Below are 17040 nucleotides of genomic sequence, written 5' to 3'. Positions count from 1 at the left end.
CTTAGTGAAACCCTGTTTCAAAATAATGAAAATAGGGCTGGGGTGTATAGCTCAGAGATAGACCCTGGGTTCAATCCCCAATAACTAACACAGACACACACACAGACACACACACACAGACACACACACACACACACACACGTTTGATAGTATACTCAGTATGGGAGACAAGTTCCTGTATGAACACGGCAGGCTTTATGAAGTGGGAGCTCATCACCGTGCCCTCCCTCAAGTCCCATCTTGGGGCCCAGCAGCTGGCCCGGACCCCAAATGCTTACACCACGGCTGCCGTTCCCTCACACGCCTGCAGGTGCCGGCCCCGTGAGGATCGCCTTGGCGGTCTCCCACAGCAGCAGCAGAGCCCCAGCCCCGCTTAAGGCCCAAGGTGAAGGCGAATGACTTGGTGAGGCCGCCGGAGCGCTGCGAGTCCCTGCATCCTCGCCAACAGCAGCACCCCAGGTGGAAGACCAGCCAGTACCTTGCCTTTTCAAATTTTTATTTTTATACATTTTTTTGTATTAAAAAGAAAAGCATAATTACCACAAATTACAAAGGACTAAAGCAGGACTAGAATGATGAATGAATCACTTCAGCCTGGAAAGCAGATACTCTCAATAATATTAATGTTATAATACAAGCTCATTCAAGTATTTTACATTTTTTTTTGTCCTTTTAAATGCGATATCCTAGCACATGGTAGATAACGTACTATGAGCGTAAGGTGGAACCTTCTCCGCGTAGCCAGATGACACGTTTTCCTCTCAGTGAGAAGCGGGCTGCAAGTTCTTACCTTCTCTGCCTCTGCCACCAACATGGCTGGAGGAGACGGGGCCAGGGAGAACCAGGGAGCTTCCACACGAGATACCTGGAGGTTCCCGTCTGGGAGGGTGCCAGGTGACCCAGGCCACTCTACCCAGGCTTTTGGCAGAACACCTCCTCGCTCCCTAGCTGGTCTTCTGACCCCTGCTCCGCACTTCCAGAGCCTTCTAGGCAGCTTACTTTCTTGTGTAATCAATCATCAGAAAAGGGGGAAAGAGCTACAATGGAACACAACAATGAAACACCGAACAGCGTGGCGGGGCTCTGCCTGTCTGAGTCCGGGGTGGGGCTGAAGCAGGGCGGCTGGGCCTTCTCTGTGGAGTGAGTGCACTTGCTCCCGGGCCCAGGAGCCGAGGACCCGGCCGTGCCAGGGCTGACGCCCACAGGTGGAGCTGGCGGGACAGACCTCGGGAGCGCAGAGGATGAACAGAGGGCGCGGGGCAGGTGGCCGCTTTCTCAGGATTAGGTCCCGTGGGAAGATGGTGGGTGCAGTGGCTAGTCCTGCTGGCCCTGCCGCTCTTGGCGTGCTTGTCACAGGTACATCGGTCCTAGATTCAAGTGTCTTCAGAAAGTGAAGATGTAAACTACTCTTTGCAACATTAACTCCTAACATGTTACAAACAAAGAAATGAAAATGAAAGAAGCCCCCCACCCCTCCTCAGCCTACTGAGATGAAGTCCTCCCCCGCCTCCTGGGTGCCTGGGAGGAGAGTTAGATGAACAGCCTCTCCCCCACTCCGAGGCTTCCTTGCCCCCAAGACCAGCAGAGGCCAAACACTGAGGTTTCTGTGGTGCTGGATCCAGTACGAGGCTGAGTGACCCAGAAAAAAACATGGGGGATGAAGGGAAGGGTGGAGGGGTCCACTGCCCGGCACACTGTGGGCGGGCACCAGACTGGGCAGGGGAGGCCTCGGATCCCACCGTCGCAGCAGCAGAGCCCAGACGTCACCCTCGGTTCAGACGAATAAATGGCAGAGTGAGACGGGCTTCCCGCACACTCACGAGCATGGACGGGCGCACACACTGAGTGGCGAGGGACCCCTCGCCGGCCTGGGATGCCATCTGCTCCTGACCTTGGCCGACAGAGGGGCCTGTGGGAAGGAGGCCGACGCAGCTTCAGTAGCTGAGCGACAAGAACGTGAACTTCGGGCGCCCAGTTCCCACGGGGGGTGAAGCGGTTGTGCCACTCGACACAGCCCAGGCCGTGTGGGTCCGTGCCTCAACGCCCTCTCTAGGGTCTGAAAACGCAGATTCCAGCCACTCCGCTGTCATTCACAGCCCAACTCAGGCAGTCAGTGCCGGAGAAGAGAAGTCAGGTATACTCTATGTCCACATATACCTTCCTGCCGCAGGGCTGCACCATCGGGCAGGATCCCCCAGCCCCCAGCTCCTCCGCATCCCGTGTTCCCAGATGGGGTCAATCAGAGGGTGGGCAGAGATGGCTTGCAGAGGGGGAACGCAAGATAGGGAGAGCCCCCCAGACCCTCAGAGGAGAATGGCACCTTTTACCACCTTTAGGCGAGAGCACCCCCTGAGGTCTCAGACATCTTTCAGGACAATGTGAGAAAAACCGGAGCCTCAGCTGCCAGGTGCTCCCTTCCCCTCGGGCTTGGGGAGACGCTCCAGCGGAGGACAAATGTGTTCTGGATCCAGGCCGACTCTGTTTTCCAAAAGTGTGAAGCACTCAGCCTTGGGGTCCCAGGGTAGATGAAGGGCGCCACGGCAGGACAGGGCCTGTCGCGAGGCGAGAGCAAGCAGGGAGGACACGACAGTGGCAGCAGTGCACAGACACGGACGTCAGCTTCAAAGGATGCAACGGCGGGCTTGAGGCGCGCTCCGGCACAGCCGCCCAGCTCTCTCGCCTCCAGCAGGAGGCGCTGTACATGCAACTAAGTCCAGAGAAGGATTCCAGCCAGTCCACGCCCAGGCACATCCAGAGAAGGCGGGAGCTCTTCGGGTTGACTCCACCGAGGAAAACAGGCATTCGGGTATTATTTCAGATTCCCGCTCCACAATAAGGCAACTTTTAAAAAAATATTATTTTCAAGAACAAAAAAAAAAATCCAAGGAGAGGGGAAAGACATCACTTTCTATGGATTAGGTGGGGGTTTTCTGATTTTTTTGTTGTTTTTTTTATGGTCGATTTTTATCTTTTTTTTCCATTTTCCCAAGGATGGTACGGTCAGAGAAAAATAAAATAAATCATCTTTCAATAGTCTTTTCTGGTATGAGCAGCGTCTCTCTGGGCTGGGGAATAAGGGGAGTGGGGCGAGGGGCGTTAAGAGAGGCTGGAACCTCTCTGTCCCCACGTTTCGATCCTTTGGTTACCTTCTCCCACAGTGGCAGAAGGGCAAGGTGGGCAGCAGGAGAGAACACGGTGGTGACAAGCCCCGGTGACCAAGGGGCTGGTGCTCCTGGGCCGGGCGCTGCCAGAGCCTCCTGGGGCGTGCTGGGCGCGGGCCGCAGGCCTCCGGTGGCTGCATAGTTGGCTTGGGGGCAAGGAGGCTGTGGGTGGGACCAGGGCTGCGGCCTGGCAGCCGCGGGCAGGGCTCAAGAGTGATTTTGGTAATCCAGACAAACTATCAATAATTTAAAACTTGATATATATATATATATGTATATATATATAAAAAATCTCCCCCCTCTCCCTCCCCCCTTAGAAGAAGCTAGGCTGGAAGAGTCCTGGAGAGGTGGGAAGGGAGAGTACGCGGAGGCTCCTGCCCAGGGCACCTCTGATAGCCCGAATGGTGTACACACTGCTACTCAGCACAAAGGCCCATCCTCCTCACTCCAGGCCTGTCTCTCCTTTATGCCCTCTCCTGGGACTGGGCACCCCATGGACCCTCGACCACCCCACCCCTTCCCCTCCAAACCCCAGGGCCACGGAGCTCTTCACTTTCCCAAAGTCTGTGTGTCCGAGTGCTGGCTTGTCCATTGGGCATCTTCCCGGGCAGGCTGGCCAGCCGGTGGTACAGGGGGTTGGCTGATGGCGGCAGGCCTGCTGGAAGACTGGGAGGGGCACCGCTTCCTGCCCTCGCCGCCGCCGCCTGCTGCCACTGGGTGCCGCTTGTGGTTGCCCTCCTCACCCATCGGGGGCTGCAACAAAGAGGTCGTCTGTGACTACAGGGCACACCCACACCCCTTCAGCGCTGCCTAGAGATCTACTGTTTTTTTTGGTGGTACTGGGGATGGAACCCAGGGGCCCTCTGCCCCTAGGCTACACCCCCAGACAGACTTCATTTTTTTCAGTTGGAAACAGGGCATCACTCACTAAGTTGCTGTGGCTGGCTTTAATCTGCATCCTCCTCCTGTCTCCAGCCACCTCGCCTGGCTCAGATCTACTTTCTATCTACAAATGTAGGTAACAGACCTTAAAAATTACTTCCCAGCCACTCAGCATCTCTCTCTGCCAAGCACTGTGCTACTTATGCACATTCCTCCTCTCATAGGGCCCACGCCACACTCCAATGTAGACATACTATCTGATTTTATAGACCAGGAAACTGACACACAAGTTATTTATTCCGGGTCCCATAGCAGGTTAAGTAGAAGATACAAACTTTAGATTCACTTACCCCCTAAAGACCAGGCTTTTATCAACATAAATTTCTGTTCCCATCTGAGCGTGACCTGTTGCTCAGGAAATGTACAGAGCAGGGCACCAGCATGCCAAGATGCCTAGCTCAGAAGGCCCGGAAGCTCTGCTCCTCCCCTCAGGACCCAAAGCCAGCCACCGCGCCAAGACACAGACCTTGATCCTGCCGGCCACCCCTTAGCAACAGTCCTACGACCCTAAGCCAGCCACCACACCAAGATGTAGACCATGATCCTGCTGGTCACCCAGTACCAACGGTTCAAAGATCTCTCCTTTTTTGGGTACCAAAAATCTGTTCTACCCTAATACATCTACCTCATATAAGGCCTCTCCGCATCTGCATGCCTTTCCCACTGCAAGGATGGCAGACACAGACCTGTCTTTACACTGGAAGACCTGAGCAGTGCCATCCTATCTTCCTGGGTGGCCATGAGGCTCAGTTTGCCCATCCGTGTGATGACAATAGGCTGTGCTTGCTTTACCACCAAAGGCTTCAATGAGGTAAGGGCAAATGTTTAGCACAGTAAACGCTCAATGGCAGTTTTAAAGCAATGTATGTGAGGGCTATTACTGCCACTTACTTCTAATTTGCCTCTTTGCTAAAAGGTTTGAAGGGAAGAACTAGCAGAGATCTCTACTACCTTATAAACTTTTTTTGTGTGTGGTACTGGGGGTGGAACCCAGAGGCTTTCTACCTCCAGGCTATACTCCCAGACAAACAGGGTCTCACTAAGTTGCTGAGAGCCTAAGTAGCTGAGGCTGGCTTTGAACCCATGCGATCCTCCTGTTCCAGCCTCCCAAGTGTGGGGATTACAAGCGTGCGCCACCACGTCCAGCTCTTATAAACTCTTTAGAGCCAGGTGTGGTGGCACATAAGCTTATAACCCCAATACCTAAGAGGCTGAGACAGGAGGATGTAGGTTCAAAGCCAGCCTCTAGTGAGGCTCTCAGCAACCTAGTGAGACCCTGTTTCCAAGTAAAAAAATAGAATCGGGCTGGGGGTATAGCTTGGAAACAGAATGCCTCTGGTTTCAATCCCCAGCACCAAATAAATAAACTTTTCAGTTAAGGCTTTTACTGTCTTTTTTTTTTTTTTTTTGGGGGGGGGGTTGCTATGAATTGAACTTGGGGCCTTGCATATGTTCAGCACACAGTATGCCTCGGTGCCACACCCCAGCCACCCAAAACTCTTTGACATAAAGAGTCTGTCACTCGTCTTGGGAATCCCTGAAGCATCTGGCAATTAGAAATCCAGCTGGCACCTGCGAGATCAGTTAAATTCTTCCAATCACTTTCCTCGATAAGCCCAGCAGCAGTGACCCAGAGCTGCCACTGGATGTCACTGTTGAGGTAGCGCTCCAGGATATAGCCTTGGACATTCACTCATACACTTCCAGAAAGAGCAAATACATTTATCACGATCAACACTACTGGAGGTGAACCTGGTCACAGCAGCAAGCAGGGCTGTGTGGCGTAAGGGAGAGGGTGCCTTGAGGACCTGGCACCGTTGACAGTAAGAAGGGAGGCTGGGGCAACCTCACTGTGTGTTCTCGTCCTCCTGGGGGCAGAGGCATAGCTGGGACCAGAACTCAGGCTCCGGATTCCAGAAATGCTTGCTTTTCAGAACAAACAGGAAGAAAAGACCTTTACTTACATCTACTCGGAAGTCTTCTAGGCGCCGGAATTTGCCGAGGTATTCTTGCAGTTTGGGGTCAATGTCCAAATTTTTGGCTTTGGAATATTTCAAGAAGGCCCAGAACTTCTCCAGTCCATAGAGTTGGCCTGTAGGGAAAGAGGTGATGAGGGAGAGGTAGAAAGCCACTGAGGTCAAGAAGGGCAGGGGAGGGGAGTATGAGACCAAAGCCCAGCAACCAGGCTCCTGGAGAGATGACTCCCAGACTCCTACCAGCTTCATAGTCCTTCACGGTTTCCTCCTGAAAATCCTTGAAAATGTCCAGCCTGAACTTCTTCTCCAGGCCATAACTGTAGTATCGAAAAAGGCACTCCAAACCGTATCTGCAGGAGGACAGAAGCCAGTAAAGCCAGGGCACCAGGCCTTCAGCAGTGAAATAGAGGACGTGGCACACAGCAGAGTTATGAAGCAGTGTAAGCAAGTGTTACTCCTGCACTGAAAAAATGGCGGATACTTTAATAATAAGGAGGGCTGACACTTAATGCTAGTCTAAGCGAGTCCAGCAGGAAATGCTCACTGCTGGCCGGCGGCGGCAGACCCTCCCCACTGCCCAGCCCATGCCCACATCCATAAGTGCGCTCCAATTCCTTTACATACATCGCACCTCTGGGCTTCCTGTCATCCAAGCAGAGTTGAGAGGCTGTGACAGAGACCTTACGGCCCACAAAGGTTCAATGTTTACTGTCTCTACAGAGAGCCTTTGCCAATACCAGGTTAAAGCTCTCTACCTAACCATTTAACCAAGCTTCCACGCCCAGTGTGTAATATCATTATTAAAGAAAATGTACGTGTTGTTTCAAACTGTTACATAAATTATCCCATTTTTGTAAATTAGTATGTAAATTTTGCATCCACACATGCAAAATCTGGAAACAGAAACTTAAAATCCCAGTACTTGGGAGGTGGAGGCAAGCAAGGATCTCAGTAACCTAGTGAACCTCTTTCCAAATAAGAAATAAAATCAGGCTGGGGGTGTAGCTTAGAGGTAGAATGCCCCTGGGTTCAATCCCCAGTACTACTACTACTACTGCTGCTGCTGCTGCTGCTGCTGCTGCTGCTGCTACTACTACTACTACTACTACTACTGATAATAATAAGGGTTGTCTTTCAGAATTGAAATTTCAAGATCTTTCTCATCTGTGTTTCCCAAACTTTCTACAAAAAGCATTTAACATCTGTAAGAAATAAGTTAAATATTTTATTATTTTTTTTTTGCACGGTATTGGGGATGGAACCCAGAAGTATTCTACCTCTGAGCTACACCCCCAGCCCTATTTTTTTTTTTTTCCGGCGGGTCTGGAGATGAAACCCAGGGGCATTTGACCTCTGAGCTACAGCCCCTGCCCTACTTTTTATTCTTTATTTTGAAACTAGGTCTCACTGAGTTGCAGAGGGCCTCACTAAGTACCTGAGGCTGTCTGCGAACTGCGATCCTCCAGTCTCAGCCTTCCGAATGCTGGGATTACAAGTGCGTGCCACCACGCCCGGCCCCCAGCGCTATGTTTTAGTCTTTACTTTGAATCAGGGTCTCACTGAGTTGCAAAGGGCCTCACTAAGTAGTAGCTGAGGCTGTCCGCGAAGCTGGATCATCCTGTCTCAGCCCCCGGGATTACAAGGGAAATGCTCATGCTGATAAATGATTTTAAAAAAGATACAAAAGGACATTCACAGAATTTGTAGGATGGCATCTATAAAGCTGCAAGCTCTGCCACTTGAGAGGCTGTTGCAAGAGGATCAAGTTGGAGGCCAGCCTCAACAACTTAGCAAGACCATGTCTCAAGTAAAATAAAAAGAATGGGAAGCTAGTGTGGTGCCATTGGCTTGTAATCCCAGTACTTGGGAGGCTGAGAAAACAAGATCACAGGTTCTCGGCCAGCCTCAGCTAATACTTAGTGAGACCTTGTTTCAAAATAGAAGAATAAAATAGGACTGGGGCTATAGCTCAGAGATAAAATGCCACTAGGTTCCAGCCGGGCGTGGTGTTGCAGGCTGGTAATCCCAACACTTGGGAGGCTGAGACAGGAGGATCACAGTTCACGGCCAGCCTCAGCTACTTAGTGAGGCTTCTACAACTTAGTGTTGTAGACCTTGTTTCAAAATAAAGAATAAAACAATAGGGCTGGGGGTGTAGCTCAGAGGTAGTTCCACGAGGGAGGGAGAGAGGGAGGGAGAGAAATAGAAATGAGAAGCAAGGTCCAAAAGACCAAGCACTGTATGACAAGACTGGCTCTGGTACAGACAAAAGGCAAAGCAGATGGCGGTGGTGTGGGGCAACACAGGAAGCACCTGCTCACCAGAGTCTACGGAGCCTTTAGAAAAGGCTTACAGAGTTCTTAACAATACTGGTCGCTTGTGGGAAAAGAAAGTGGATAGCAGAGAACAGAGATGAGAAGATTTCACTGCATAACCTTTTAAAACCCTTGGAAATATAAACCACGTTAACACATTACTCATTTAAAAATAATGCACATGCAGCTGGGCACGGGTGATACGCACCTATAATCCCAGTATTCCGGAGGCTGAGACAGGAGAATTATTGGTCTGAGGCTAGCTTCAGCAATACAGCGAGGCCTTCAGCAACTCAGTGAGACCCTGTTTCAAAATATAAACTAAAACAGGGGTGGAGGTGTAGCTCAGAGGCAGAATGTTCCTGGGTTCTGAAAGTGTGCTCACTAGAGCCCCACACCCGCCCTTGCTCACCTGTAGCCTTCTTTGGCATCCTCCAGAGCCAGCTGTTTGAACTCCTCGTACATCTTTTTGTTGAAGTGATCTCGGAGGAAGAAGGACCAGAAGCGGAAGAGTGTGTTCATCTCCTGAGACTGGCCAATGCCCAATCGCTTCCGCTCTGCAGGGCAAGGAAGGCGGGAAGACAGGTCAAGGTCAGGCTGCTCTTGCACCAGGGACAGTCCCACGACCTAAGGATGGGGTCCTTCCTCCTGTGCATGTATTTATTAAGCACTAAACACTGTGTCGGGCCCTGCTCCTAGACCAAGCCATCAGTCTAGCCCTTCACCTCAACTGCTGTCAATTTCAAACACAGGGACAACAAGGGCAAATATTAACAGATAACTGGAAAATTCTACCAATAAGTACAAATTGGTAACATCAAAAAACAAAACACGTCGGGCGTGGTGGCGCACGCCTGTCATCCCAGCATTCGGGAGGCCGAGACAGGGAAGATCGCGGTTCAGGGACAGCCTCAGCTACTTAGTGAGGCTCTCTGCAACTCAGTGAGACCCTGTTTCAAAATAAAGAATAAAAAATAGGGTAGGAAGTGTAGCTCGGAGGTCAAAAGTCCCTGGGTTCCATTCCCCCATCCCCAGACCCACAAAAAAAAAAAAAAAAAAGAAAGAAAAGAAAAGAAGCCAGGCATAGTGGTGCACACTTGTAATCCCAGCACTTGGGAGGCTGAGACAGGAGAATCATGCAGGTTCGCGGCCAGCCTCAGCTACTTAGTGAGGCTCTCAGCAGCTTAGTAAGACCCTGTTTACAAATAAAATGTAAACTAGATCTGGGCGTGTAGCCTGGAGGTAGAGAGCCCCTGGATTCCAGCCCAGCACCACCAAAAAAGAAGGTGCAAGACAAGTCACAGAATGGGAAAAACTTGTGAATCGTGCGTACCTGAGAAGAGACTTGCATCTAGAGTATAAAGAGCTCCTGCAACTTAGTAATGAGACAAAGGACCCAGCTAGAAAAAGATCTGAAAAAGCCGGCGTGCTACTGCACGCTTGTCAGGAGGCTGAGACCGGAGGATCGCAGCTCGCAGACAGCCTCAGCTACTTAGTGAGGCCCTCTGCAACTCAGTGAGACCCTGTTCCAAAATAAAGAATAAAAAATAGGACAGAGGGTGTAGCTTGGAGGTCGCATGCCCCTTGGTTCCATCCCCGCACCCGCAAAAAAGGGAAAAAGATCTGAATAGACATTTCTCCAACAAAGGTATACAAAAGTACTCAACATCATCTGTGACTAGAGAAATGTTAATCAAACAGTAAGAAACCACTTCACAGCCTTGAGGATAGCTATGACAAAGGACGGCAGATGAGAACAAGGTCTTGGGAAGATGTGGTGAAATCAGACCCCTCGCGCGCTGCTGTTAGAAACGTGTCCACACTCCTCAGAAGAGCCAGCAGTGCTACCCGTCCAGCAAGATAAATGCACACTCAGGCCCAGAGAACTTGTACATGCACAGCAGAATTACTTATAGAAGGAAAGGAGAAAGCGCTCAAATGTCCATCAACTGAAGAACGGACAAACAAAATGTGATATATCCAAATGATGGAATACGATTTGGTCATGAAGAAGGAACCAGGAACTGGGCGTGGTGACCACACTTGCAAATCTCAGCATTGGGAGGCTGGGACAGGAGCATCTGGGTTTGCGGTCAGCCTCAGCTACTTAGGCCCTTTGCAACTCAGTGAGACCCTGTTTCAAAATAAAGAATAAAAGATAGGACTGGGGGTGCAGCTTGGAGGTAGAATGTTCCTGGGTTCCATCTCCGGTACTCAAAATAAATAAATAAATAAACAAACAAACAAACAAACAAACAAACGAACCAAATACTGACAAATGCTATACAACATGGGTAAAACATGAAACTGCTGAGGCCAAGAAGCCGCCAGAGTCATTTCTGTGAAACAGTCAGAACAGGCAGATTCATGACAGTGAACTGGACTCCAGTAGCCTGGGAATGACTAACAAAGGGGACAGGATCTTTCTGTGAGGTAACAAATGTCCCAGATAGTTGAGGAGGTAGAGAAAGGAGGACTGCAGGAGGCTGAGACAGGAGGACAGTATGGACAACTTAGAAAGACCGTCTCAAAGTAAAAAACAGAGCTGAGGATGTAGCTCACTAGTAGAGCCCCTGGGTCCAATCCATAGTACCACAAAAACAAAGCCAACAATATAGTTGTGTGAATTGTCTCAACAGCGCATGCGCGTGCACGCACACACACACACACACCAGCGAGGCTTTGTAGTTGGCCTGTCAGAGTATGTACAATTTAAAAGCGTCTCATTTTGTGATAAGGAGACATGCCAGAGCATCTACCAAAGTTCTCTCCTTACACCATCTTCTCCAGCAGAAGCCAGCTAACTTACTACTCTAAAGGGCCAGAGAGTAAACTATTTCAGGTTCTGTGGCCTCAGTCACAAATTCCTTTTTTCCTCACAACTCCTTAAAGATAAAACTGTCTCAGCTCCGGAGCCGTCACCGGCAGCCCTGCTGTAGATCATAACCCTGCTTCTCACAGGCTTTGTGACAGAAGCGGGTCCCACTTCACAGGCCTGCATCAGCAGTTGCCGGCAGAACAGCCGGCGCTCACGCTAGCAGAGGAAGATCAAGGACAGTGAGGTGTGCTCCCTCCACTTGCTGTGGTTCAAAACTTCCCGACCTGCATCTAACTTCAGTTCTTGATGAGGAGCCATGTCACCTCTCGCTCCCAGGTCAAGAGAAAACAGTCACCTGCTGCCCATTCCCCAATCCTTACACTCTGGGTGTAAGTGACGCCCCCCACAACGCCTTACCATTAAGGCAGCGCCTACGATACTTGTGGTAGACGTGTTGTGTGAAGCCGTTCTCCTTGAGCAGCTCATGGGAAGGATGCTGGAACTTGGGCAGTGACTGAGGGGTACAGCCATAACTACCAACTGCAGGTATCCCTTCTGAGGGGCTGGAGCTGTAGAGGCCGCAGAAAGATGATACCACTGGTCACTGAGTCCGCACAGCAGCCCTCCCCCCCCATTAGAGAAGCCCCTCGACACCGGCTATCAGCCAACTGCCGCCTGTACACTTAGCTGGGCCCCGGCTGACAGCTACAGATCTGAGGAACTCCGCATCAGCCCTCGGGGTGCTTCAAGGACGCAGAAACTGGTAGACTTGTGCAGGGTCAAGGAACTACTTAACAGCAGAGACCTGCCCAATACCAAAACCCGGGCTTTGAACCTTTTATTTCTGTAACTTTTAACATCTAATTTCCCTTAATGTGCCATCATAGGTTAATCCATCTGTACTTTTCTCAACAAATACCTTGACCATTTTTAGCCACCCTGCAGGGAACAGTGCATATATCTGTGGCTCCCAAACCTTGCTTCAGAATAGGAGCCCAACAGTGGTGCCATTTTAATGAAAACAAATAAAAAGAGTCAGTCTAGAGCCAGGTGCGGTGGCACATGCTCATAATCTCAGTACTTGGGAGGCTGAGACAGGAGGATTGAAGGTTTACAGCCAGCCTCTGCTACTTAGTGAGAATCCCTGAAACTTAGTGAGACCCTGTTTCAAAATAAAGAATACAAAATTGGGCTGGGGTTATATAGTTCAGAAGTAGAATGCCCTGGGTTCAATCCCAGTATGGCAAAAAAATAAAATTAAGATCAATCAATCAATCAATCAATCAATAAATAATAAATAAATAGGAGCTGGGGCCTTGCCCTGAGAGGCAGGCAGCAGATAACCAGTTCTTGGGCTAAGCTTTCCATATTTTTTGAATCTGGGTGTGGGCCCCTTTTGTCTTCAGATCAATCTTGCTCTCCCACCCCCCAGCAGACTTGTACCTAATGGAGGCGGCCCGTGGCCGGTGTTCGCGAGAGTCCATCACCCAGCCCACGTGGCTCTCCAAGGGCGGGTTCGAGCTGTGCCTGGTCTTCCTTTTCCGAGGCATCTGCAAACGTGAACACAGGCTCGTTATTGGCGCTCCTGAACTCTGAAGAGCACCAAGGGGTCTCACTAGTGCGTGCTGCCTCCCACTTTCTAAGAGCAGTTCCCCATCTCTTTTCCCGCAGGATGTGCAGAGCCGTGAGTTGGCAGCTGATGTAAAAAACAGCAGCTCAGGAAGAGGTTAGTTACAGCTAAGGCCACACCTGGTCAGCCTTCCTCAGGCCTCTGCAGATCGGCACGCCCAGCACTCAGGCTATTTGCAGGTGTGGGAAGGCATTCAGTCCTCGGCATGTGGGGCATGCAGCCCTTTCCTGGCGAAGCATCAGGCAGCGAGGTCCAGGAGCCTCGGCCAGCAGGAGACCTTACCTTGGCATCTAGCGTCCGTCCTTCTTTCACCACCGGGTAAAACCGTGATGTCTGGCTTGAGTCTTTAAGCTGCGGGGTCCGGGGCGTGCGAGGCGTCCTAGCGTTGCGGTAGTTTGGCGACTCTGGGACGGTGGTTGGTAAAGAGCGGGCGATGGTGGAGGGCTCAGGAGCACCAAACAACTTGTTGGCCAGGGCATCAGTGGGAACTGCACAGGCAGAGAGCGGTCAGCGCGCAGGGACAGGTCCCTGTGTGGGACCACCCCCAGGCCAGGTCCGGGGTCTGTCCCTCACCTTGTTGGAACCGGGGCGGCCCAGGAGGAACCTCCTGGTTAGGATCCACAGGGGGCTCGGGGGTCAGTGTGTCAAACTGCTCCCGGCTGATCATATTGACTTTCTTGAAGTTCTCGACTTCTTGCTGTGGAGGGTGGAGAACGACAGTGAGCCAGCTGCTCCAGCCTGTTCAGGAATCAAGACTGGCAGGAAGCAAGAGGGCGCCGCCCACGGCCACATTTGTGGGATTCTGACCCCAGGCTGTCCATCGCCATTCCTCAACCACCACCCTGGCACGCAGGTGCTAATCCCAGCCATGTGCTGGCCCTGCCTTGCTGCAGCAAGACCCCAGTCCAGCTCAGAACTACTGCATGCAGGGCTCAAGGTAGACAGGCGCACGTCTAGCCTCTAGTTCTAGAATGGGGGCCGGGAACCCTGGTGACCCTTCTTCCTGCCCGAGACCAGGCTGATGGCAGGTGTAGAGGGCTCATCGCAGCACCCCATGGCACCCCAGTGTCCCCCATTATCTCTTCCTGCCACTGTCCCGTAGAGTAGCTGGGCCACTCTTCACCTTCAATGAATACACTGTGACTTGCTGCAAAGACCCTCCCGCCATCAAACACACCCAGCTCTGTGAAAACCTACATCAGAGATGTTCTGACATTTCCAAAAAGATCTACCTTTCCTCTACTTTTCACACTCAAAGAAAGCTTCTTACAAAGCTTTTAAACTTTTATTTAACGCCGGGCGTGGTGGCGCACCTTGTAATCCCTGCGCTTAGGAGGCTGAGACAGGAGGATCACACATGTTCAAAGCCAGCCTCAGCTACTTAGGCTCTCAGCAACTTAGTGAGACCCTGTTTCTAATAAAATATAAAATAGGTCTGGGAGTATAGTCTGGAGGTAGAAAGCCTCTGGGTTCCACCCCCAGTGCCACCAAAAAAATAAATAAAAAATAAGAAAATAAACTTTTATATGACAGTCTAATCCTTATTTTTTTAATTATTTCTATTATTTGATGGTACTAGGGATGGAACCCAGGGGCATTCTAACTCCAAACTGTACCTCCAGACCTATTTTATTTAAAAACAGGGCCTTGCTGGCCGGGCGTGGTGGCGCACACTTGTAATCCCCGCGCTTGGGAGGCGGAGACAGGAGGAGCACACAGGTTCGAAGCCAGCCGTGCTGGCGTAAGAGACCCTGTTTCAAAAATATAAAATAGGTTTGGGAGTGTAGCCCGGAGGTAGAAGGGCTTCCAGAAACCCCAGTACCACCAAAACAAACAAACAAACAAACAAACTAACTAACTAACTAACTAACTAAAAAATAAAAACAGGGCCTTGCTAAGTTGCAAAAGGCCTAAGTTGCTAAGGTTGGCCTTGAACCTACAATCCTGTCTCAGCCTCCCAAGTGCTGGGATCACAAGCATGTGCCACCACACCCAGCTAAATCCTTACTCTGTTCTCCACAAGTGTCTAGGCAATTGTTACGATGTCAAACATGGATGCTCACGTGTGACAGCAAACGAACCTCCAACACACGTTATCCGCACTGCCTACACATCTCGTCTCTCGTCTGGCTCCCAATGCGCTGACAAGCGTCAATCACCACTCCCACTCCCATGGGAGGAGACAGGAGCCGAGGCTCTGGACAGCAGGGATCTGCCGCAGGTCACAGCTCCAGGCACAAGAAGCTCTCTGGGCCCGCACTTACTGTTACACTGAGCCTCACCTTGATCTGGGAATACTCAGGTTCAAACTTCTCAGTCCACAGGTCCTGCTCATAGTAGAAGAGCCCGTCGTTAATGACCTTGGCCAGCTCGGCACTCATCTTGGCACGAGACGTGTGGTTGCCTGTACGGTCCCCCCCAGGGTGCCGGCGCATGTAAGGAGGCGTCTGAGTGACAATGAGAATCTTGTTGACATCCCGGTCGTCAATCTCGTAGTCGGAGTCCTCATCAGACCAGGCGGTGAAGGTGTTCTTCCGCCCATCCATCTGCTCCATCTCCTCATCAAACAGGAAATCTAGTTCTTCTTGCTCATCCTGATCCTTGGACAGGAGCTGCTGGGAGGGAAGCTGCTGAGGCAGAGAGGTCGGGTGGGCAAACCTGGGCTCCTCTGACTTCTGAAACAGACCCGAGAGGGAACCATCAGGGAGTCCCCGGGCCAGGCTCTGCCTTGCTTCATGAGAGGAAGGCTCTGTCCCCTCAGCAGGAGACTGTTCCAGCTGTGGACCTGTTAACACCAGCGCTGTCCCAGAGGAGTCCAGGTGCCTCCATCACAGAGGAGTCACTTTGCACCCTGCACGGTGCCCAGCCGGGCAGGTGCACAGCCCCCTCATGTGGCTACCCACCCAGTCATGAGAAGCTCTGGGAAGCGAGCGGCCTCGCTTCCCGCTCATCTCACTGCTGCCTTCGGGCCCTAGCACCAGCTGCCGACCGGCCTCACGGAAGGAACAAGGGCCCCAAAGTACAAGCTCCATGTGACAAATCTAAAAGAGGAACAGGGAGCCGAACAAGGTCTTTACGTAGAAAGCTCGGAGCCTAGTTGGAGAAAGAGCCAGCGGCCAACTCAGTGTGAGAATCAAGCAAGGCCTGTGGGGAGCTCAGTGAGGACGGACGCCAGCGAGAGGAGACGCTCAGAGGAGCTTCCTGGAAGCAGCAGCTACGCTGAAGGATGGGCATAGTAAGCTAGGATGGCCAGGACAGAGTGCTCCCGGCAGGAAGAAGAACACGCAGAGAGTCACGATCAAACAGCACACCTCTGGCGGGGAGGAAAGATCTCGGGGTGGTGACTAACCCAATGTGCCCGACACTCTGGGGAGATGCATTTGTCTGCCTGATAGTGCCACACCCCAAAGCAGTACTATGCCCTGCAGCAAAGGGCTTCCCACAGAAACGCCAGGCTTTGCTCTGTGAGGTGCTGGAGGTGGAACCCAGGGGCTGTACACAGCAGCCAAGTGGTCTGTCTACCACTGAGTGACACTGCAGATGTAGACCTTTAAGACTATAGGCGCAGAGACTCTAAGTCTGGGACAGACGCTAAGTTTGGTTCCTCTCCTTCCAAAGCCTCTATAGTCTACAGGTCTGGGTCTCCCATCCCGGTCCCCTTACCACTCCCACTCCCATTCTCTTCACGACTGGACTGATCTTCAACACTTTTTAAAGGGCTACAGCCAGAAGAGAGGGAAAATTCTGAGAACAAACTGGCAGAAGAGACAGTGATAAGGGCCAGTGAAAATACCACAGCATAGCATCCATAGAGCTCAAGGTCCAAGGCTACCTACCTGAGACCTCCACAGTCCCAGACCTCTGGGAGGAAGAGAGGGGATGATTTTTGGTGCTAAGCAAGGGTGGGGATTGTTTTTGTGTGTGTGCGGTGCTGGGGATGGAACCCAGGGTCACTCTACCTCCGGGCTACACTCCCATTCCTGTTTAAATTTTCTATTTATTTACTTATTTATTTAATTTTTGTGGGTCTGGGGATGGAACCCAGGGGCATTCAACCTCCGAGCTACACCCCCTGCCTAATTTTTATTCTTTATTTTGAAACAAGGTCTCAGTAAGTTGCAGAGGGCCTCACTAAGTAGCTGAGGCTGTCCGCAAACTGTGATCCTCAGGTCTCAGCCTCCCAAATACTGGGATTACA

General features: G+C 51.3%; 1 protein-coding gene across 3 annotated transcripts in view; it reads right to left on the bottom strand.

The window, feature by feature from the left end:
* Positions 1-3710: 3710 nt before the first annotated feature.
* The window catches only part of LARP1 (La ribonucleoprotein 1, translational regulator), a gene marked incomplete at both ends in the record, with an annotated part of 55930 nt that continues 42600 nt past the window's right edge, over positions 3711-17040 (bottom strand). For all 3 annotated transcript variants that reach the window (XM_080699555.1, XM_080699556.1, XM_080699557.1), the window contains 9 exons: positions 3711-3914; positions 6068-6195; positions 6320-6429; positions 8807-8951; positions 11630-11781; positions 12656-12762; positions 13125-13330; positions 13416-13539; positions 15125-15517. In XM_080699555.1, the coding sequence (XP_080555681.1) occupies positions 3711-3914; positions 6068-6195; positions 6320-6429; positions 8807-8951; positions 11630-11781; positions 12656-12762; positions 13125-13330; positions 13416-13539; positions 15125-15517 (1569 nt within the window). The remainder of the gene's footprint in view (positions 3915-6067; positions 6196-6319; positions 6430-8806; positions 8952-11629; positions 11782-12655; positions 12763-13124; positions 13331-13415; positions 13540-15124; positions 15518-17040) is intronic.

Source organism: Muscardinus avellanarius (assembly GCF_963383645.1).
Source record: "Muscardinus avellanarius genome assembly, chromosome: 7".
NCBI classification, from domain to species: Eukaryota; Metazoa; Chordata; class Mammalia; order Rodentia; family Gliridae; genus Muscardinus; species Muscardinus avellanarius.
Note: the sequence above shows the minus strand (reverse complement) of the source record. Positions and strands in the feature narration are given on the sequence as shown.